The sequence below is a fragment of the Emydura macquarii genome, unplaced genomic scaffold (genome assembly GCF_026122565.2).
Source record: "Emydura macquarii macquarii isolate MOO-44397 ecotype Brisbane River unplaced genomic scaffold, CSIRO-AGI_Emac_v2 contig_1253, whole genome shotgun sequence".
Taxonomy (NCBI): Eukaryota; Metazoa; Chordata; order Testudines; family Chelidae; genus Emydura; species Emydura macquarii.
The window spans coordinates 98856832-98879397 of NW_027131390.1; the positions used below are offsets into that span (position 1 = coordinate 98856832).

The 22566-nt window shown below is 43.3% G+C and overlaps 1 protein-coding gene across 1 annotated transcript; it reads left to right on the forward strand.

Moving 5' to 3' along the window:
* The first annotated feature begins 487 nt into the window (after positions 1–487).
* Positions 488–22197, forward strand: MARCO (macrophage receptor with collagenous structure). Its single transcript, XM_067549916.1, has 18 exons — positions 488–666; positions 2428–2529; positions 4169–4396; positions 6349–6393; positions 6688–6759; positions 6855–6887; positions 7345–7437; positions 7522–7575; positions 8726–8770; positions 9110–9187; positions 10293–10400; positions 10518–10562; positions 12673–12744; positions 12867–12920; positions 13556–13591; positions 13755–13862; positions 18340–18522; positions 20454–22197. The coding sequence occupies exons 1-18, from the start codon at positions 552–554 to the stop codon at positions 20582–20584; spliced, it is 1602 nt and encodes a 533-aa protein (XP_067406017.1). The 5' UTR covers positions 488–551; the 3' UTR covers positions 20585–22197.
* Positions 22198–22566: the final 369 nt, after the last annotated feature.

Sequence of the window (22566 nt, forward strand, 5' to 3'; positions counted from 1 at the left end):
AGCTAACCTGAGGTAAGAACACATCTTCTATTTGCAATGTAGACATACTCTTACATGTTCCTGTCAGTGCCTTCCCCCAAGCATACTACATTTGCACACTTACTAAATGTCATATCAGTGCAAGCGACACTATTTTGTTAGCACCCAGCATTTAGCCTTCTGTCCCTAAGAAACTGATCCTGAAGTTCAACCAAACACCATATTGGCTTGAGTGGGAATTTTAAGGGCTGGCCACTTAGGCTTCAAATGCTGCAAGGTGCTAAGCAACCCTTTGCAGTGTTGAGCATCCACGCCTCGCAGGGCTAAACCGTAGGGTCCATCCAGATTATGTTCTAATAAAGCACAAGGGAGAAGCTAAACATCTTAGCTATGGGATTTTTGAGGAACTTATCAAATTACCACATCAGAAGTATCTTGCAAGTCCAGAAGAATTGAGTTAATCGGAATGCATATCAGATGACACACAAATTCAGTAGATAAAGTGGAAAGTTCCTTATTTCCTCAGTGTCTGTAATCTGGCAGGACTCTAGGTTAACCGTAAAAAATTCACCATGGAAATTCAGAAGACTCACACTGAAGATGGAATTCCGCATGATACCATAACATACAATACTTTAGACAAGATTAGGTTTGCTTCACCTTCTACCACCACATTTGAAATACACGGTAAAGTACTTTTCATTGTTTACTTAAATTGATTGATAAGTATTTAGGCTGATCTACGAAGAAAATAGCTGATCTATTTGCGTGACATATGCAATGTCTTTTTATTGTAACTTTTGCTACTAAACATATCTGAACATTAATAAAGAGATGTATCTGGGACACATCTCTTCCAGCTGAAAAGCTAATGCTGAGTAGATAGTCTTCAGCAAACACTAACCATTTTTTCTCCCAGTGGGTTTTCAAATAACCGAAATACATTTCCATTGTGTAAAATTTCAATGTCTTCAATATTTAAGCTATTCAAATCACCACCGCTAACAGAAAATGTAAATTTATGAATCGCAGGTGAATATAAAAACACTGGTGCTGACTCAAAACAATTCTATTGTTAAAATGAATTATCATTATGACGCAGGATGATACACTTTGCAAATTAATTAAGGGCAACTTACTGCATTTACAAAATAGTTATTAACGCTTCAGAAGTACTCTTTTTTCTGCCCAAAGGCTGAAGCTTTCCCAAGCAGTTTACTTCTTTTGCCTTTGCAGCTCAAAATTTGTTTTAAATGTTACTAGCATGTTTGCTGGTTCTAGTTTTCCCTGTGCTATTGAGTATTAATTTATTTTGATGTGCATGTGCATAGATATAAAAAAGAACTCGTCCCGTGGTCCAGTGGGATGGTATGCTTATTAAACAAACCTCTTTGAATGGAAATCTGGGACAACTGAAAATGAAACGCAAGCCCAGATGTTTATGTCATATTAAAATATACACTGTCCCAGTAATATCTACCAGGCTCGAACCAGTGAACGCTCTACATGTAGAACTCTTAGTTAGTTAAACAGGAATTCCATGCCGTGAGTGCTAGGATTGTTCAGGCTGTAAGTCCAGGCAAACTTTAGCTGTTAAGAGCAATCCACCCTTCAGTATATGCCCCTGGATCTTTTAGTGCTAGAGGAAGTTGTGTGCATGTGGGGACAGAATCACTGTTTTGAAGAACAATTCTTCGAAAGTTAGATTTGCTTTTAATGCTGTAGCTTTCTAAGTGGAAAGCTTTCAAAATATCGCCCTTTCACAGGAATCCCTCCCCTTTTAGTACCAACCGCGTGCTCCTACTGCAGCTCTGTATACAATGCTTTTGTCATAAGAATCTTCCTGGTCTATGTCTACACTTACAGCAGCGTGTAGAGTACAGGCACTGCATGCCTAGCTAGCGCAGATGTGAATAGCAATGTAGACGGTGAGGCACTGCTTAGGTGAGTAGAGTACAGAAACTCCAGAACCTTAGGGTATATATACCCTACATGGCTGTCTATATACCCAAATTGTGCCTCCCACATCTACACTGCTGTTTTTAGCAATGTAGCGTCCTGCTGCCTCCCTGCTGCTGGAGCCTTTCCCCGCTGCAATGACAGGCTTCAGCAACGGGGAAAGGCTCTGGCAGGGAGAGGCAGCGGGGAAAGACTCCAGGAGCTCCCTGCTACCAGACCCTTTCCTTGCGACTTTCCCCACGCCAGAGCTTTCCTGTGTTGCGTGTAGCTACACATGGCAGTGTGGACACAGCCTGCTTTTCCCGGCAGAGTAGAGCTCCATGTACCCTACACACCACTGCAAGTGTAGATAAGACGTGTTTCAAGAATGGTACAAATGCTTTGTTTGCATGGAATTGGCCGAAGGAATGCTTGTGCTATATGTGAACAGAGGAGGGCAAAGTGAACAAGATTTTAAATGATGTTCGTCTTATTTCTGTTGGACTTTAGAACCACGAACCAGTAAGAAGCTCTCTGCGTGCTTCGTTTGGACCGCACTGGCAGTGTACTTAATGATGCTAACTATAGGCCTGGGACTATTGGCGGTAAAAGGTAATGTGCCTAAGTGACCATTTACCGTAGCCTTGAAATCCAGAGACTCTTGTAATGGTTGGCAATGTGTCTGAGCCTGACGCTTTTGTAAGAGGCCATACTAGAGGGCTGCACACTCTATTGCTTCAATAGGCTAAGCATATTGTACATACCAGGGGCTTTCTGCATCCCTCCAGTCCCTGTCCTCCTCCCTCCAACAAGCTCCTGTGTGCCAGCCTCACACCCCTCTATTTCAGGACTCCTTGTAACCCCATTCTCCTCTCCCGCATGCCAGGGACTCTGTCGGTTCCCCATTTCCCCCTCACCCATGGCAGGGACTCTGTCGGTTCCCCTTCCCCTTCCCCTCAAAAGTCTCCCATTCTCCCATCATGCCAGGGGCTCTGTGTGCCCTCATACCACTGTCCCTCATTCTCTCCTTCATTCTCCCCTTTCCCACCACGGCGAGGGCTTGGTGTGCCCCCATTCTCCCTCTGCTACATGCCAGGGTGCTCTGTGTGTTCCCTATGTCCCCCTCCTCCATACCATTATCCCACATTCCAGATGCTTTGTGTGCCCCCTCCCCCCAATTCCTCCTCCTTCCCACTATTCTCATATGTTTTCTTTCGGCCTGGGAAAGCCTCTCTTTGCTCAGCCAGTTAAGAGACTGGGGTGATGGGTGTGTTATAAATAGACAGCCAGCTAGACAGGTTAAGCATTATCCAGCTGATTTCCAAGAGCGATCAATGTCGCTCCAATGAAGGATTCTGATCCCCCTCAGTCTCTGGGGGCTGGCTCTGAAAGAGTGCGTTGAGAGAGAGAGTGTGTTTACAGGGTGGGGGGAGTTTCGTGCATGTGCTCTCCTCGTGCCTGGAAGCTGATCTGAGTGTTTCACGTGGGTGAGAGATGGGTGGCATGAAGAACTGAGGGTAAGTACGCTTTCCCCAGTTCCTCAAAGAAACTTTGGAGGACAAATAAATGACCCTGAGCACTCTGAGTTAAGCTGCCCTCTACTGGAAACTGTGGTTTTCCAGATGTGTATTAGGTACGTTGCTGTCATATCTGGTCACACATCTAGGCACATGTAGCACCTAATACAATAGTGAAGGGCATACTAAAAATGCCTACGTACGTAGATGAGAGACAGTGGCTATGTCTACACGACAAGCTGGGTACAAGCTAAGTACTCCCCTGTCAATGTACTCTCATTGAGAGGACAAGAGTATAAATCAGGGGTTCTCAAACTGGGGATCGTGACCCCTCAGCAAGTCGTGAGGTTATTATGGGGGGGGTCATGAGCTTTCAGTCCCCATGCATGCTGGTAAGGATGGCATGGATTGGCATGGGGGGGGTCATCACTTTTGTGGGGGAGTCAGCACAGCCTGAAACATTTTCAAAGGGGGTCCCAGCAAAAAAAGTTTGAGAACCCCTGGTATAAATAGCAGTGTAGCCACGTTAGCACAGGTCACAGCAGCAGAGGCATGGCTGAGCTGTGCCGAGTACATAGGTACTGGTTTCAGGTAATATTCTACCTGTCCTGCAGGAAAGAAGTACCTGTTTTACAGGAACTCAGGACTAGGCAATAGAAATTGCCCTACAGAGCAGGAATTTCCCGGGATAGAGATTGAGAATATTTATTCCATGATGCCTTCCATTTTCCCAGTGTTTAAGTTACAGGAGGAAATACACAAAATCAAAAGAGATGAAGACCCATATGTAGCTGAAAAATGGGTCAACTCCTACAAGGAAACTCTTCTAAATAGCAGCTTTAATGGAGAGAACACTAGACATGAAGAAACATTGATCAAAAGCTTAACAGAGGAAATCAACATCATTCGGGTCAGCAACAACAATTTATTGATGAGGATGGACAATATCACGCTGGCTGCAGGTATCTTTCCACTTCACCTTATCTTTCTGACGGTCATATTTTGTGCAAAATCTGAAAGCCCGATAGTGCCATACAAAGCACTACAACAGGCAGAGCCTTCTTTGAATAGAAAATGTACAATCCAATGGTCCCTATGGGAATCTACAGCCTTCTGCTCTAAGACTGAAGGGGTCAGATCCTCGCTGGTGTAAATGGTGTAGCTCCATTAACTTGACTCATTATTACGGATGATCCAGTGGTTAGGGCACTAGCCTTAGGACTTGGGAGACCAGTTCTCTGCTCTGCCATAGACTTCATGCGTGACCTTGGGCAAGTCACTTAGCCTCCCTGTGCCTCAGTTCCCCATGTGTAAAATGGGGATGATAGCCCTGCCCTACCACACAGAAGTCTTGTGAAGATGAATATGTTAAAGATAGATCTCAGAGCACTGCACTACGAAGAAAAAGCATTATATGAATAGATAGGCACTACTATGAAAATATAATAATACTTACAACCAGGAACAGGGCCCCATTATATAAGCACAGAGTAGTAGATAGTTGCTGCCACAAAAATGAATGGAGCTATGGTGATCTGGCTCTAAGAATTAGATATGATTGTGCATGGGGTGGAAGGGTGGAGGACAGGCTGGCATTTCCCTTCATGGTCCCACTTCTCTGCAGCTAAATTCAGTTTGTTTCCTGTGCTGGAATGGGCATGGACTCCCTGTCCCCTCCTACCCAGAACATCCATATAATATTGCTCAGACTTTTTTCAGCCTCTCTAGGACTTCTAGTCTTCCTGCAGAGAGAGTAACATTTTCAACTCAGAGCTAAATTCTATTAACATACTGTTCAATTGATTATTGAGCACTGGCTGTTTAAAAATGCATACCAAATACCTATATCAGGACAACTTGGAAGCAGAGGAGAACCAGGTCCTCTAGGTAGGTAAACATCTGAGCAAAGAATAGATTCCTCTCCCCCTTCCCCTGTTCTGTACAGAATCTGAAGTTAGATTTTGGAATCCTATTCAATAAAACATTTGGTCCCTGATCCCACACAGACATAATTAGACCTGGATAATTTCACGCACGTGAGCGGTCCCGTTGAAGTCAAGCTCCTCCCACATCCCCTCGCATGGCCTGCTGGGAGTCTGGCTTTGGTGAAGAGTGCTTGTCCCTGCTCTCTGGGTTCTCCCCATTATGAGCAAGTGGGTGGAGAAAACAGGGAGTTGGTAACGTCTTGACTCCGTCTCCTCTCCCTCACCTCCCCCGCCCCAGCTGCTCGCTAGCCAGGGTATCTGACAAGACATGATGGGGGAAGTAAATTGTACTTTATCAAGAGCTTTATTGGTAATTTACTTCCTACTCCCTTCTTGAATCTGGATGAGACTAGGGGAGGAACTGATGGGAACAGCATGGGAGCTGCAACTCTGCTGCAGAGAAGTAGTTTCATACCACCTCTTACTTCAGGATCCATCTAGCCCACAAAGAATAATACAATACATCAGTTTTCCTTTGTGATGATGGGTGTGATCCTACAAAGTGCTGAGCATCTCCCACCTGGCCTTTCATAGCATTGCACCCCAAATCTGTGCCACCTGTAGTAGAGTAGTTGAATAAGATCCTCATGCATTTCCCATCAAAGACAATGGAAATACATCCATTGACTTCAGTGGGAGTTGGACTGGGCCCAGTGACTTGCGGGGGAGGGAGGGGAAATGTTTGCAGATGTTCAGCAGAGCTCAGGATCAGGCTCAGATGTGAAGGTTATTACTTCTCCTAGATGAGTTCACATGGAGCATTAAGAGATACCCAGCTTCCCTTTTCTAACACTGACTATCTGTTCCGCAATCTCCCCAAGATTTATACTTCAAACTGGTATCTAAATAGTGCATACAACTGCAGCATGTCTTTTGAGCAATGTTATCTCAGTCTTCCTGAAATGAAGGGTTTATTCTGTTCAATTCAGGTGCCAAGGGAGAGAAAGGAAGTCAAGGTGAAAAGGGAATTCAAGGTCAGTTTTCAAGTGCTTATTCCTCTTGTTTTTTACTTTACCACCCAAAGGATGTTGGTTACACGCTGAAATATACACGGATCCAGATTTTCAGTTGGTGTAAATTAGCATCGTTCAATTGCACTCAATGCAGCTATGTCAGTTTACACCCATCTGAGGATCTGGTCCTAGAAACGGTCAAGTCCTGGTCCCATTACAATCAATGGGAATTTTATTATTGAATTCAGTGAGACCAGAATTTGAGGCATAGCCTTTAATTTACACTTTCATTTTACTGTCAAATCCATCTTCTAGGAGGAAAAGGTGAGAAGGGAGATACAGGTCTAAGAGGACCAGCTGGAAGCAAAGGAGAACCAGGCTCAAATGGTAAGCAAGTAACATAAAACTCGAAGAGGGATGGGTACATATTTAACAGTGTAGACAAGCAAAACAGAACAAAAGGGAATGTATTTGTATTTTAGGTATTGGACTTCCTGGGGGAAAAGGAGAGAAGGGTAAGTCATGGAAGTGAACTCTCCCAGGCCTTAGAACAGCAAATATAAATAAAAATGCCCTGATTTTCAGAAGTGTTGCATTTCCTATTGACTTCCCACCAGCACTTTGATTTTGGTGCGTAAACATGGATTGAAATACCCAGCATTAAGCACTTTGGATTTGAACATTTTGGCCACCATCTTTAAATCTGAAATTATTTTTAAACACGTTTCCCACAACACATTCTGAGGGATATGAATGCATCCCCATGCATTGTTGAAGAGTGTCCTTTATAATCCCTACTATATTCCCTGTATTTCACCCCATTCACATTTAGAAAACAAGTACATAGGTGTGATGAGCTTTCGCAGCTGCAGGTTTAATACGTGTCATATGGTTAGTTTGCCTTTTTGGGAGCGGTGGTTTCAGTCTTCACAAATGAATCAGTGTTTATTTTTTTTCCAATTCAATTTCAAGGTAATCCTGGAGAAAAGGGCTCTGAAGGTCCTTCTGGCCTTCGCAGTGTTCAGAAAGGAGAGAAAGGTTCATCTGGAAGGGACGGAAGTGCAGGTACCTAGTTGCTAACCTTGACAGCCCCTGTACAAATATTATCCTACATAATACTCAGTCCACATATTTCCTTTGATACTTTAGGGCTACCTGGAAGGACCGGAGCTCCAGGGGCCAAGGGAGACAAGGGAGAAGCAGGTAAGGAATGATTAGTAGCAGCAGCTCCTAAAAAGTAAGTGAAGAGATAAGCAAAGAACTGAATACACAAAGTTCAGTAAACCTAGGACGTGCAGCAGTGCTCTGAGTGATTTACATGGGGTTTTATGGGTTATAGACAGTAACCAGAGGGTAACTTAGCTTTCTGTCTCAGAAATGACAGTCCTACCAATGGAGCCACACTGATACCATATCATTTTATGAATCACTTCTCTATAAGATGCAAACTAAAATGTGTAATCAACATGAGATCCAGTTGTCCTGTGTTTCCCATTCCTGGAGAACCAATCTTCAGGCCAGATTCTGATCTCATTTACGCTCGGCTAAATTGGGAGTAACTCTACTAAAGTGTAAGGATTTCTTCCCTATTTTTCACTGGTGTAAATGAGATCAGAATATGGCCTTTCGTTAGGACTAAATCCTGGGCAGTTGTATATGCTGGGGAAGAAATTATCCCTCAAGCTGTGCTCTGCACTCACAACAGTTATAGCCCCCCCGGTGGATGCCCTCCTTCTTCATTCAGGACAATGGCAAACCATGGATTCTCCCTTCTCCCTCCTCCATCCCCACGGCCCCTAACTGACCTGCAAGCTGGGGTGCAGAATGTTCCTGACATGCTGGGAGACTGCTACCCCTGCTTGGGGACCCCAAACCTTTCTTCAGTGGAATTGCACCAGTCTCCCAAGGTAAGGGCCCTCACAGTCAGTGGGCAGCAGCAAGATTGGATCCTTAACACATCTGCTCTGCTGCTCCCTGGGGCTCGTCCATGTTTATGCTAAACAAGCATTTTAAACATCATGCATCCACGTCTTCCTTGCTGTGCAGCATGATTTACAACAATGACATACAGCCTCAGGCCCAATCCTGTAGTTGGCTGTCTGTATATGTCAGTGCCTTTTCAGGGAAACATTCCCACTGACATCAGTGTCTGAGCAGGGACAGCAGGGTTTGGTTCATACACTGTTGGGCCAGCTCCCACCTAGTGTAAATCAGCATAGCTCCATTTACTTCAGGGAAGTGGCTATGCCCATTTACTCCAGCTGAAAATCTGGCCCAATAATTGTAGATTGCATAGGCTCAAAAATACTTACCTTTCATTTCCATTAATAATATGTCTGTATTGGGATTTCAGGAATAGAAGGATCAAAGGGAGCAAAAGGAGACCAAGGAGTCCAAGGTAATGCATTTCCTTCAGTGTGTTGTTACTATTGATCTGTCTCTCAGTCCCACTTGTGTAAATCAGGAATAACTCCATTTAAGTTAACAGAAATAAACTAGTGAATGAAAGTAGAATCCAGCAGACAGTACCAAATGTATATGGATAGGACCAATTCTGCCTCAGTGATAGATGTCTAATTCAAAAATAACTGCATTGGCATCTTCAGAGTCACTCTGGATTTACAATGAGAGCAGAATATGACTCACACTAGGCTTGCATTGTGTAGTGTGTGTAATGGGTCTTTTAATGGGATGTTCAAATCATCCAAGCATCAGATGTTTGATATTTTTCATCCAGGTTTAAGAGGACCACAGGGCAGTGGCTTTGCAGGTCCAAAAGGTGAACCAGGAATTAAAGGAGATCTGGGGCCAACAGGTAAGACAATTTCCTTATTTTTACCTATGCAATTTTAACAAACTCACATACCTTTCTAGTTAAGTCTTCTCTGTTCACAGTGTAAAGTGTGGTATCACTATATGAGTTGTTTCCACAAAGATTCAGATATCTCGGACCATCTAAAAAGGGATTGCATGAATGAGGTTATTTGCCTTATTTGTGGGGTGCCATTTTGTTTCTTGCTATGCCGATGCACCAACGAACATGGTCCTCCAGAAATGTTGACTTGGAGCAATGAGTTTTTGTATTCTCTTTTGGGGATATGTGCATGTAATGAAAGCAGCAGATTTCATTATCAGCACGTCCCTGATTATCGTAGTGGTGTTTATAGTAGGATTTATATGGTATAAACTAATACAATATAATTTATATGCACAATCATGTGCAGGTTTGGTTGGTTAAAGTGATAGTAAAGCCTATCTCTGAGTAGTTTATATCCTACATAAGCCAGAGTTTCATGTAGGTTAAACAGAAGAATTATGCAATGTATCTGGCCTGTGTAACTTGCATTACATTTCAGAGGGGTAGCCGTGTTAGTCTGTTTTCGGCAAAACTACAAGAGTCCTGTGGCACCTTAAAGACAAACAAATTTATTTGGGCATAAGCTTTCGTGGGCAGAAACCCACTTCATCAGATGCATCTGAGATGTGGACAGGGAGAATGAGATGAAAACAGGATGGGGAGTGGAAACTTATGAGCAGAATATGATGGAACATTTGGAAATGTAGCATCGCTCCTCTGCTGGTGTATATCCATAGGGTTCCATTTATTTTAATACACGCCCCTGACTTGCACCAGCTGAGGGTCTGAGTCATAAATGGCAAAACAGATCTTAAGAAATTCTAGGAACCTCCGGAAAATCCTGGAATAGAAAAGAGGAGGAGGGAATTGCAATCACTTCTGAAATATTTTAGTGCATTCTTTTATATGCTATCATAAGTATGTCGCTTACCAACTGAAAATGTCAGAGATCTAGAAATGCAGACCCAGGACCAAATGCTGATGCTGTCAAAGCCAATGGGAGCAAGACCCAGATTTGATTCCCACCATTTATTTCACACACATTCATTGTATTGTTAAATAGGTGTTCAAGGAAGTAAAGGTGAAGAGGGTAAGAAGGGAGAAATGGGCCCCAGAGGACCAGTTGGTGTTCCCGGAAACAAGGGAGATGCAGGGTCGCCAGGTTTAATTGGTAAGTTAACAAGGCAGAAAGCCAGATCTGGCAGGGAGGTGGTGGAAGAGAGGGGAGATGTCATGTTTAATCATTTGTAGAAGTATCACTGGGGCTAACACCAATATTGTATTGTAGGTGCCGTGGGTGCACCTGGGCTTCGTGGACAGAAAGGAGAGCCAGGTAAGCCAGGCAAAAAGAAAAGTGTCTCTTTTGGTATGACACTGATTTCTCTTAGAGGTGCATTTAATTAAAAAGCAAGTTGTTTTAAGGGGAAAGTCCTTGGCTAGTGTAAATTGGCACTGACTTAATTGAAGTCAATTAACAGCAGCAGTGGATCAGCCCTGAAAGTGTAATTTAAAAGAAAATCAAACCCACCGTCACTGTAATTGAGAAATGTCCATTTATCCCAGTTACCAAGGAAGAGTAACACTGGATTTGAAGAGTACTTCCACTGAACTCAGTAGAGTTACACTGGGGTAAAACTACTGTAAATGGATGTAAATAAAAGAAGTGGAATCATTTGTTCTTTATTTTTCATAGATTGTTTTAAAGGCAGGAGAACCCGTTACGATAATCTAGTCTGACCTCCCGCGTAACTCAGACAGCCACAGTCCAGGGCAACCGCACCTATATCGCCCCCCAGTGGTTCAGCAAAGGCATCCGCTCTCAGGCTTCCAACTATTTCCATTCTGGATGGAGAGCCATATATCTCTCCTTTCTGACTTGGGTAGTCCCAGGTTGCGCAGTTCCCTGCCTTCACTGTGTATTTCCCAGCACAGACAGGTTGGCCAAGGACACCTGCTGGCTTTCTCTTCAGAGACTGATAACAGAGTGATTGTCAAAAGTGATGTTACCATGCAGTTCTTCCTATGCAAACCTACTTTTTTCTTAAGGTTCTTCTTAATTCTTATAATAATTCTTATTTCTCTGCATTGCAGAGGAAACATAGTAAAACCAATAAAAGAACCTACATGCATGCTAATACGTTTAAGAGAATTATTCCCAACCCTAACATGGATTCTTCAGGCCCGTCCTTCCAACCTTAGCTTGAGGATTGGGGCCCTCCATGAACTAGGGGTCCAGTTCGTTTGCTGAATCAGGAAGAAGGCCCTGCACCAGTTTAAAACCAGCTATTTCTTCAAAAATCCTTTCTTTGTCTGTCAGTCCCTAGAGAATCCAGTCTGAAGTAGCAATGCGTACCTCTCCTGGGGGTGGCTTCTTTACAACCTGAGTGAATTTGTGCAATCACACCCGGCTGTATGAAAATACATACAATTCCACAATAACACATGCACAATTGCATTTTTAGTACAAGGAACTCCAAAGATGTTCAAATTAATTCCATAATGTTTAACTTCATTCAATAATGTTCATTTACAATATTGCAGGAAATTGTTAGTCTGTCACACGGGTCCCAGAATTTCACCCAGTAAGTCCCTTTTTAATCCTCTACAGCCTGATTCACCATGGTAATACTCCACTTTCACACCAGTTTCACTCCACTAAGGCAACACCAGTGTCAAACTGGAATAATGCAGTAGTGAATCAGGCCTTTTTCGTCTACCTCTAAATTCATATTGTGTCCCCTGCTTCATGGCCTGACTCATCATCACATTTAGATATGGAAGTATTGGTACTGAGTGTCCTCTGAGCATCAGTTTCACACTGGAGTAACTCCATGGAGTTGCTCCTGATTTAGCCCAGTGTAAGTGAAAGAAGAATCAGTCCCATAGTACCCTGAGAAAATTGCAGCGCAGATAATTCTGTCTATGAACATTCCCCCTGCAGTTGCAAATGAATATTCACTCCCTTGTGAAAAAATCTTAGTAGAAGATGCTATCCTTTCTCTAGGAGTCATGAGCTCTCCTGCAGAATTATAGCCCTTCTATAAAATTATATGGGATGACTTAGAAAACCTATAGAAAAGATCTCCTGTTGTGAACCACGTGTGATCCCAGGGCAGAATTTGACCTAAATTTTGTAAAGTGCTTTGGGATCCTTCCAGTTGAAATGCTGTATGGACCTGATTCTCCGGTGCCTTTCACTTTGTAGGCTCATTTACACTGTACAAAATTAGTTATAAAATTATACAATTATACCACTAGTGAAAGCAAGTGGAGAATTCCAACTTGGAAGCAGTTTACACCCACTTTGCTCTCACTCCACACAGGAATAAACTACAAAAGGTGTGGGCAGTAGAGAATCAGCCCCTAAAGAAATGTTATGTTACTTTGGTTCCTTTATAGTTCTTTGTACTTCACTTTTGTTGTTGTTGTTCTTCAACATTAAGGTCTGAATGGAAAAGCTGGTAACTCGGGACTTCCTGGTTTAGATGGCGCGCCTGGTCAGAAAGGGGAGAAAGGTACATAGTGACCAGCATTTACATCTATTATTAGCATTTAAATCTATTCAAATAATATCCTGCAAGATATTTGTTACCTATGTACCCCTTTTTTTTTTTTTTTTTTTTTTTTAAACTATCAGGAATCCCAGGGGTGAGAGGACCTCCAGGAGAAAAAGGACAGATCGGAGTGGCAGGTAAAGGAGAACAAGACATATTCAGCATCGTCAACACAAGTGATGCACTGGAATAGGGTGATGCACTGGAATAGGGTGATGCACTGGAATAGGGTGATGCACTGGAAGGAACACACAGCCCAAGCAACGAGAAGTTTTTTCAATCCCATGCATGAAGGACTGATGCAGCATGGACCTGCTGTAGTGGGCATGGAGTTTTCCCAAGCTGCTATGGCAGGATACTTATTTATTTAGCTATGTCAAAGGTCCTGGAGAGACATCTTTTTATATAACTTAAAAACATAACGTGCAGCAGGTTAAGATAACCCACCCCAAATCTCCTTCCACTGACATTAATGGAGCTATCGTGAATTACCCCAGCTGTGTATCTGGCACATAGGGTCAATTTAGGTATGTTATCAATGAAAGGTCCACTTATCCTCTGAGACCTGGATCTGCAAAACCAATTTTTACAGGTTAATAAGTTCTTATTTTTATATATCATATGTGCCTTGTCCACTTAATTAACCATTAGCTGGAGAATCAGCATGCCTTCCCATCCGCATTAATTGAAAAGTGGACAGTAAATGTAAGCCTGAGAAAGCTTAAAAGTGTGAAAAGATCTGACTTATTTATTTTGGTTTTGATTATTTTAGGCATTCCAGGACTAAAGGGGACAAAGGGAGAGACAGGTAAAGCACTTACTGTATTAAATTATGCAAATGATTATTACAAAGTAGAGAATTTTACATGGAAAGTTTCACTGACTTTTGAAGGTGATTGTATGTAACACTTGTCATGCTCTTTTCTTTGGAAATTGACTAAGGCATCAGCTCTCTGCTATCTTCCTCCTAGGGTTCAGAGGCCTACCCGGTGAAAAGGGAAGTAAGGGGAGTTATGGCTCTGTCGGTCCAAAAGGTGAACCAGGAATGAAAGGATCCAAAGGAGACGTGGGACCTGCAGGTAAAACTATTTATCAAGGTTTCTGATGATTGGTTGGTATGTTTTGCATTGTGTGTGTATTATGGAATTGCAGTAGTTGTTCCATGGTTAAGATTGCTGCTAGTTGTCCATTATAAACTCAATTTTCAACCCCACTACCAAGTTCTCAAAAGAAACCAATCTTCCTGAAATTTTGGATGCTACATCTCAACCCACTGTATAATCTTTCTGGAAACTTTGGTAAAATTTATGCAAAGAGTTTTAAAGTTATGAAGCTAGATTCAGTGGCGTACTGGGGAGAGGGCAGGAGGGGGTGGTGGCAGTGGCGTACCAAGGGGGACATGCCTCTGGGCACCAGCCTGTGTGGGACGTTGGCCGGGTATTTGGAGGAGGAGCTGCCCCCACCCCACTGACATCCCCAGCAGCTGCTCCTCCCCCAAGGACCCAGCTGGCATCCCCCCCAGGCCAGCGCCTGGGGGCATGGCCCCCTTGGTACGCCACAGCCACCACCCATGCTGCCCCCACAGTAGAGCAGGAGTGGGCAAGAGTGGGAAATGGGCCTGCAGACACCCTCCCCCCGTGGGGTGCTGCTGCCAATGGGGGGGTGGGGGTGCAGATACATGTATTGGCCCCCGGGTGCCAGAGACCCACGGTACACCACTGGCTAGATTCTCTGGCCCCAGCCATCTTTATGTTCCCTGGTTGCCAGCCCGTCATTCTGTCCCCTTGCATCATTTCAGCAGACACATCTTGCAATGCACCTGTCCTCATAACTTAAATGAAATTAAGAGTTCAACAATATCTATTCATCTGCATGCAATGTGGAGTGAAAATAAAGGGATGCAATTGTACTGAGAAGAGGAAAAGACTGACTGATGAATGGAAAAACATTTCAAAACCTATCAGTAAAGTTAGGTCTCATCATTAGACCAGCCCATAGACACCCATAACTTGGGAGACCCGCAATTGTGCCAGCATTGCAGAGGTAGCATTTTGATGATCATGCCCCGTTCTTGAACCATTTCTGGGCAGGTCTGTGTTAGATGCAAACATGTTTTCTTTTAACATCCCTCATCTATGTCGTCTGGTTTCATAAATTTGCCTCCTGGACAAGTGTATTTTAGTGCGGGCATTACAAGGAAAATTTCACTCACTGCTTGTATCTGAGTTCATGTATTTCTTGTGGACAATACATCAAGGCAGTGATGCAGTGCAGGATTCTGTGTCAAACATCCTTTGTTCATTTGTTTGTTCGTTTTCTTGCTTTCTAGATTCCAAGCAGTTCCTAGAACATAAGGGGATGTGATCCCCTGCTTTCCTTTCCCAGATCATAACTCTGCATACAGGGGAGGATGGCAGCAGCAGATGGGCAAGGAGGGCGGGTGAACAAGGAATGAGTGGAGGGGGCCAGGGACTTGATAGGGCCCTGGTTCCAAACCGCGGTCAGCCAGCAGAGCTGAGCTGGCCCCAAAAGGGGGACCATGCTGCACCCTCTGAAATAAATTATTCCCGCAAGTCCAGGAGCAAAGGGGAAGCCTGAGGAGGAGAGGTACAGTTCCTCCCCTTGATGCTTTGGGGTAGTGTAGCTACACTATGACCTTACATAGGGCAAGATGTAAAGGCTCAGTCTAGCCTTATTTATTCTGGTGGCTCCAGCACCGGTGCAGTTACTAGTGTGGGAGCCTTTTTTATCAATAATTCACGCTTTGCACAGGACTGAAGTACATTTTCTTCCTTGTGTGAAGCTCCGAGGTCCCCAGTTGCCCAAAAGTGGCTGAGACAGTAGTTTAAAGTGGCTCAGAAGTCACAACACAGAACATCAGCATGAGCAGATAGCCTTATACTGAGACATCGCTCCACTTCACTGTGACGCTAACCGGTCCTTGCCCACTACCACTCACAAGATGGAGGCTGCCTCTTTGCTGATGAACTAGATCTAAAGTGGCCCCAATCCAGCCATCCTTACACATTGAAAACTCCCATTGAGCTCAAAGAGATTTAGCCCCAATCAGGACAGTAAAACTAGATTTGCTTTCTGAGGCCAAGAATTCAGTCTTTGCACATATCTGAAATCTGCTTTAGGCCACACCAGACTCAGGTGTCAATATGCAGCCAGGGAGTTTGGATTTCTGCTGCATCCAAATTTTGTTAATGATGCAAAAAACACACATACAAGATTACAAACTAGGTTATGAATGTCCATTTATATATTTATTTATACTTTTTTTTTAAAGAAAGACTTGTATCTTTAGTGCTTTTAGTAAAAGGGTTGGGAAGCTTTTTTAAGTCCGTTTGGGATTCTTTTGTGCATTCCAACTAAACTATCCCTTAAGAGAGTCCAAGTGGTCCTATGGCTAAAGAACAGGACTGAGAGTCAAAAGATCTGGATCCTATTTCTCGCTCTGCAATTGACTTCCAGTTTGACCTTGGATAAGTCACTTAGACCCAGATCCTCAAAGGTATTTAGATGCCTTACTCCCAGCTTTCAAAGGGAATAGGTGCCTAAATAACTTTGAGGATCTGGACCTTATCCTCTGTTTGCCTCAATTTCCCCATCTATAAAAGAAAGCTAATAATCCTTTTTTTCATGTCGGTTTGTTACTGTGGTTTTTTTAAATAAATTAATTGACGTTCTTAAAGCATTTTGCAATCTTTGGATGGAAGGTACTGTAGAAGTACAAATAATCATGAATGTTTATTGTTGGGTTTTTTTATTGTAATATGGTGGCACCTGCAGATGTGAACTGACATCGGGGCCCTGTTGTGCTGTGTTCTATGCAAACACACAGTGAGAGATGGTGCCCGACAGTAAAGAGCTGACAAACTAAATGTGGCTGGTCAAATTAATTGCTCTAGGCATTTGACCATAAAATAGAAAAAGGGACTTTTATATTTGGAGACTAACATAAGCAGCTTGCGGTTGTTTGTGGACGTTTTTTGTTTTTTTTTTAAACAAAGGTTTTAAAATGTATGCGCTGCAGCTGTTTTTATAACATTTTAAAATACAAATTGACAGCACCCATAAAATAGTCCACTTAATTTAGCAGGCTTCTGCATGCTGAGATATACACCATCACAGGACCTTTTCACCAGTGTTGCACTTTGAGAATACTCTGCAGTGCATAATGTTCCCGCTGTTTTTAACATGCTGCTATCATGAGTTTCAATGCTGTCCCATGCGCTTAACCGCATCAGAGGTTTAATTCCAGGAGTACATTTCAAATCCTAAATGTGTGAGGTGGCTGGAGTTTTGTTTGAACACTTGCATGCAACCCCAATCCACAGAAGTATGAGACATCATGATAATCATTATACTTTACATTGAAAGCATGTCTAATGTTAATTTTTTAATCTGGAATAGGACTGCCAGGGAGGAAAGGTCACAAGGGTTCACAAGATACTAGACATTTATCTCTTCTCCATAGCTTGCCCTATAAACACCAAAACTGTACAATATAAGACACAGTCAATATCCAGGACACACGGGCTTAACTCTAACCATTTTCATAGTTCCAATGAAGTCAACAGAACCTCCCATGTGCATAAAGTGAAGCAAATGATAAGAGTCTGCAGGATCAGGGCTGTCACACTTCTGGGGTAATTGCACTGAGCCCTTCCTTCCCACCATCAGCAATCTCTGGGCAGGGATCTGCATCACTGTTTCTGCTGAGCGGGGCTTTAGATTGCAACCCACCTGCCTGCAATTCCCTTGCTTATCCCAGCAGGTCTGACTGATGTCCAGCATCTGTGCTTTGTTTTTTCTCCAAGGGCTATGAACAGCATGTGCCAGCGGTTATGAGTAACCAGCCGCTCTTTCAAAGCAGAGTGCATTTGTTTTAGGGGGAAAAAAAAGCCTTCCAGAAAAAACATGTAATACAATAAAAGGTCTAAACGCATAATTAAGTTTATCAGCAGCCCCTCTTGACATCTATCGAGACCCTGCGTGTTCCAGTCATTTCAACCTTTCCCCGGGATTTGATACGCCGCCCCCTCTTTGGACAAAAGGTCATGACCATTTGTTGCCTCAAAATGAAAGCCTGTCTGTAAGTTCAAGCTGGCTCTTTCCACCCCAGTCTCCGAGGTCTCTGAAACAGCACCTGAACCAGTATATGCAAACCACCGCAGAGAGTGGTATTTCTCTGGAGCTGTTTACTGGTCCCAGGATCTGCAGTAATCGCACGCTATCGTTTTTAGTTCCTGGAGGAGTTGCGGTATGGAACAGAATACAGTCCCGGGCCCACAATGTTACACAGAACCTGTACCAATAACATTCCTAAAATGGATACAATAATCTTAAAATCCATCACAGGGGTCTGAACTGATAGGATTTTTGCTATAACAGCAACCTGTGTTTTCCATGCAGCCATGTTCATTTGGGCGTGCGCGTTCATTTGTGTTATTGCACCTTATTCTTCTGTGTCATTTTTCTGATGTAAACATCGAATTTTCTTTCTGTGTATAATTGACGCATTTATTTCATAACATTTTAATCCATCAGCAAGACACCACTTCCATCCCAATATAAGGCTCATTGGATCAGCGAGTGAGGGCCGTGTCGAAATTCTGTACCAAGACACCTGGGGAACAATATGTGATGATAGATGGGACAAAAAAGATGGAACTGTGGTCTGCAAAATGCTGGGGTATAGTCGTTCAGTTCGCACCATGGCGGCACCCGCAGGTAAGTTAATAAAGTCACCCAAATAACCAATTACATTCCTGCTCCCAAATTCCTATCTGTAATTCTATATAGTGTTGCTTCTATATTTGGTGTTCGGTGCAAGATTCAACCTATGCAGGGACAGTATTCAAGGCCTTATGGCACCCAAGCCTCTTACAGCCAGGCATTCAGATACATAGGGGAATTTTTCCAGTCCAGAAAAAATTTGGTGCCGCTCTTGTCGCACGGGATTTTTGCTGTTCACAGTAGGGAGTCCTGAAATTCTTTCCAAGTGCAGGATCACAGTCTAAGGTTGTACAAAATGTATGGTTTCCTGCTGGCAAATACCGAGATGCCGGCATTCATATGTGAGCTGTGTGGGCTTTGCAGACATTCTGCCTCAGAGGATAACTCTAGAATTTCTATTCATCTCTTTTATCTCCCTACCCTCCCACCCCCCACTATTTTTCTTTCCCTCTTGTCAGAATACCCATCCACTCCCACCGGCCTCCTAAAGAGAAATGATGGTCCTGATCCTGCCACTCTTACCCAGACAAAGCTCCTGCTGAAACAAATGGGTGTTCTGCTAAAGCAAAGAGGGCAGTATCATCAACTATAGACTAATCACCCAGCACTCAAGAAGTTACAGAACACTTGTATAGGAGTGTTATGGGACACGTGAGCATAAGCCATTCAGATATAGGGATGATCAACAGAAACAAGGTTTATTAAAGGCTTCTGTGTTAAAGAGAATTGCTGCGATTAGTGCACATATCTCTGATTGAGACTCTCAGTGGGTGAACCATTATAATTAAAATAAAAACCCTTCTATCCTCCACCCCCCCCCCAAGTTTTACCCACGACCTGAACTAACTAAACTGTTCCAAAGTTCACCAAAGTTCACTTAATGTTGTTTCCTCTCTTATCTCTGATTTCCATGTGTCCCTGCACTTCCTAGTTCTAGGCTGAAAGCAGAAGAGTCCCAATCGTAGAAGAAAGTCTGCTCTTGCAAAATTTCCAGCCCAGTTTTGCAGACCCAGAGAGGAGAGAGAGTTTGGATGAAGCCATCTAACCTAAATCTCTGCACTGTCTTAGATATGCCCTTTATTAATGACAAGTGTAATCCCCTGCAGGGGTGCCCAAAGGTCTCTTCTGTGTTACCCCTTCAGTTTGGAGGGGACGATGGGCAATATGTGCAGCAAAGTGCATGAGAATCAAGCTGAGAGACCTCCTCCAATGTGTCAGGCGACAACTTCAATTCCAACTGGGCAGCTCCTTCCCTTCCTGTGTGGTGCTTCAGGAATTCATTATGGATTCTGTTTAGGGAGGCGTTTTCTCTATTTTTCACTGGTAACAAAGGACAGGATTGTGACTTGTTCCTACCATGATACACAGGGGGCCAAAGGTGCACCAGGGAAAGCTGCTTCCCCACTCTGTGCTATGAGCCAGGCTGGATTTAGTTTCTATACAAAGAGCCCTCTCCTTCCATCTGGGTTAGTTGCACTGCAGGTCCCCGAGCTCTGGGAAGAGCAGTCTCTGCGGGAGCACGGTTCCCATTCCCCTGCAGATGGGTGGAGGGCAGGGCAGGGAATAGGCAGAGCACAAACCCACAATGCCACGCTGGTGTGAGAGAGGAAGTGAGCTGCGCCCAGTAAAAGGCCGCAGCGAGTTACTTTCTCTTGAGAGCAGTGGTGGAGCAAGGAGGGGAAATGTGCCGCAGCTCACACTTCCTTCCCCGGCCTCCTCCTGGGGTGACACAGGTATTCCCTCCTTACACAGAGCTGTGCCTAGAGGCTCAGCCTAGCCCTGAGGGAAATGTGAAACCTAAAGAACGTTTTTTGTGATTCACATCACAGATTGCTTCGGGCGGCTGTCTATTTCTGTCTTGCTTGCCCTACAGTGACTGATTGTGGTTTTTTATTTGTTTTTTTTAACCACTCCTCCCCAAAAAGGTTCTGGACGCATTTGGCTTGATGAAGTGGAATGCAGTGGAACGGAAGCTTCTATTTTTGACTGTCCAAAAAGGAACTGGGGTGAGAACGACTGCAGTCACTCTGAAGATGCTGGTGTGGAATGTGCCTAAGACGGTGTAGAAATGGACATGATACACACTGCCGTCGGGCATAAAATATCTTACTCGCATACATTCCAACAGACTGTTCCGTTGTCCATAACTGGGACTTGCCTCTTTGATTCTATGTTTATACCTTTACCTATTAAAAATATACATTTATGAGGCAAACAATTGTTCCTTAAATCCTTAATAATCACTAATGTCAAAAGTAACCCAGAAAATCCAGTAGTCACAAAACTACAATGGGTGGTGAATAAGTCCAGAAGGGACCATTGTGAATGTCTAATCTGTTCTCCTGTAGAACACAGGCCATAGGGCTTTCCTGTACTAAAGTAGGTATCCAAGTGATGTACAAGCTTTAAAAGCTTTTCCGTGTCTGGTCCTAGCAGGACATACGGCTTTCCACGTATGCCCAGGCCTCAGTACATGTTTACATGTATTGTACCTGTTTTGTGTTGGTTGCCACTGCACCACAAATAGGTTTAAAACTTTATCTTCAAGACCTAAGCTCAAGGTCTTAAAAGAAGTTTGCACTATTAGTAGTTCTGACTATTTATATAGCACCAACATTGCACTGATGGATGCTTTAGAGCAGGGGTTCTCATAGTAGGGGTCGTGAACCCTCAGGGGGTCACGAGGTTATTATGTAGGGGGTTGCGAGCTGTTAACCCCCACACATGCCAGTAAGGGTGGAATGGCATGGGGGTGTTTATCATCACTTTTTGATGGGGAATCATCACAGCCTGAAATATTTTCAAAGGGGGACCCATCAAAAAAAAAGTTTGAGAACCACGGCTTTAGAGACAACTCTGGATACAAGGTCTCTGCCCCTGGAAGCTCAGTAGAGATGGGGAGAGAGGTGTATCAAAATCAAATGATAAAGAGATGACCCCTGCCTTTGTCAAAACGCAGCAGATATTTGACAGGCAAATGTGATTAAATGATAGAACCCAGCAGGACTTAACAAACAAAGGCAAGCTGGCAAAAACAGCGCTGCCCAAAAGAGATTGCATTGAGGGTGATTTCCATTCAAACATTTAGTTCTTGCTTTTCCCAGGTGCTCACCTAATTTTTGTTTCTGCTACTACAGTTAGTTCTTGTTTTCTCCCCATCAGAACTCAATCTTGAAAAGTTAAGGAAATGTTCAGTTCTGGACTTCCCAGTTTATAATGTGTGTTATGCAAAGTTCAGCCTAAGTTCCTATCTTTATGACTGGTGCCTCTCTCCCCAGCTTTTTGAAAAGCTGACATTAGTGGTTTCATGTCCCACTTAAAGTTTTGCTGGGAAATCCTTTTGCCTCTAAATTCCAGTTGGCAGATAAACTTTTAAAGGGGAAAGGTCATGTTTCTTAATGGGACCTTAGTGCCTTTGTCTATCAAATCTAATGACTGGAAAATAACCATCTCTACTCCCAAGACTTCACCCTGCCACTTGGTTGGAGTATGTATGTCTAGTTGCGTTATTCATTGTGACTAACATTTGTTGAAGTGCTAGCTCTTTTTTTCAACTCCAAAATTGTTCATGAACCAATCTTTATTTCTGTGAATGGCTTGGTTAACTGTAAGTAAATGCATAGTAGTTTATGGAAACATTTCAGCCTATGGGTGTCAACTTCTATTACTTGCCACATGTGGTTGTTGATCCGCATCTCGGTGCATTATTTCTTCTCCTCAACTGAATGTTTAAACCAGAGAATAAACAAGTGACAAATAATAGCAGATAATGAATAGCGCACGTTGGTCTAAATCTTTAAATTAATCATCATCATGTTAAAATATGCAAAACAGTCAGGATTTTCAAACTTTTTCACCGCTATACAGGGCCATCCAAATACTCACAAACATTGTCTAATGTGACCCCACAAATTAACAGTAAATGGAACTCTTCACTTCCATTCCCCAAAATATTTGCAAATCCATTATCATATCAGTTATCCAGCTCTAGTTTGAGTCAGAGCCCCAAACTGAAATGTGGGCATCCTCACAGGATGT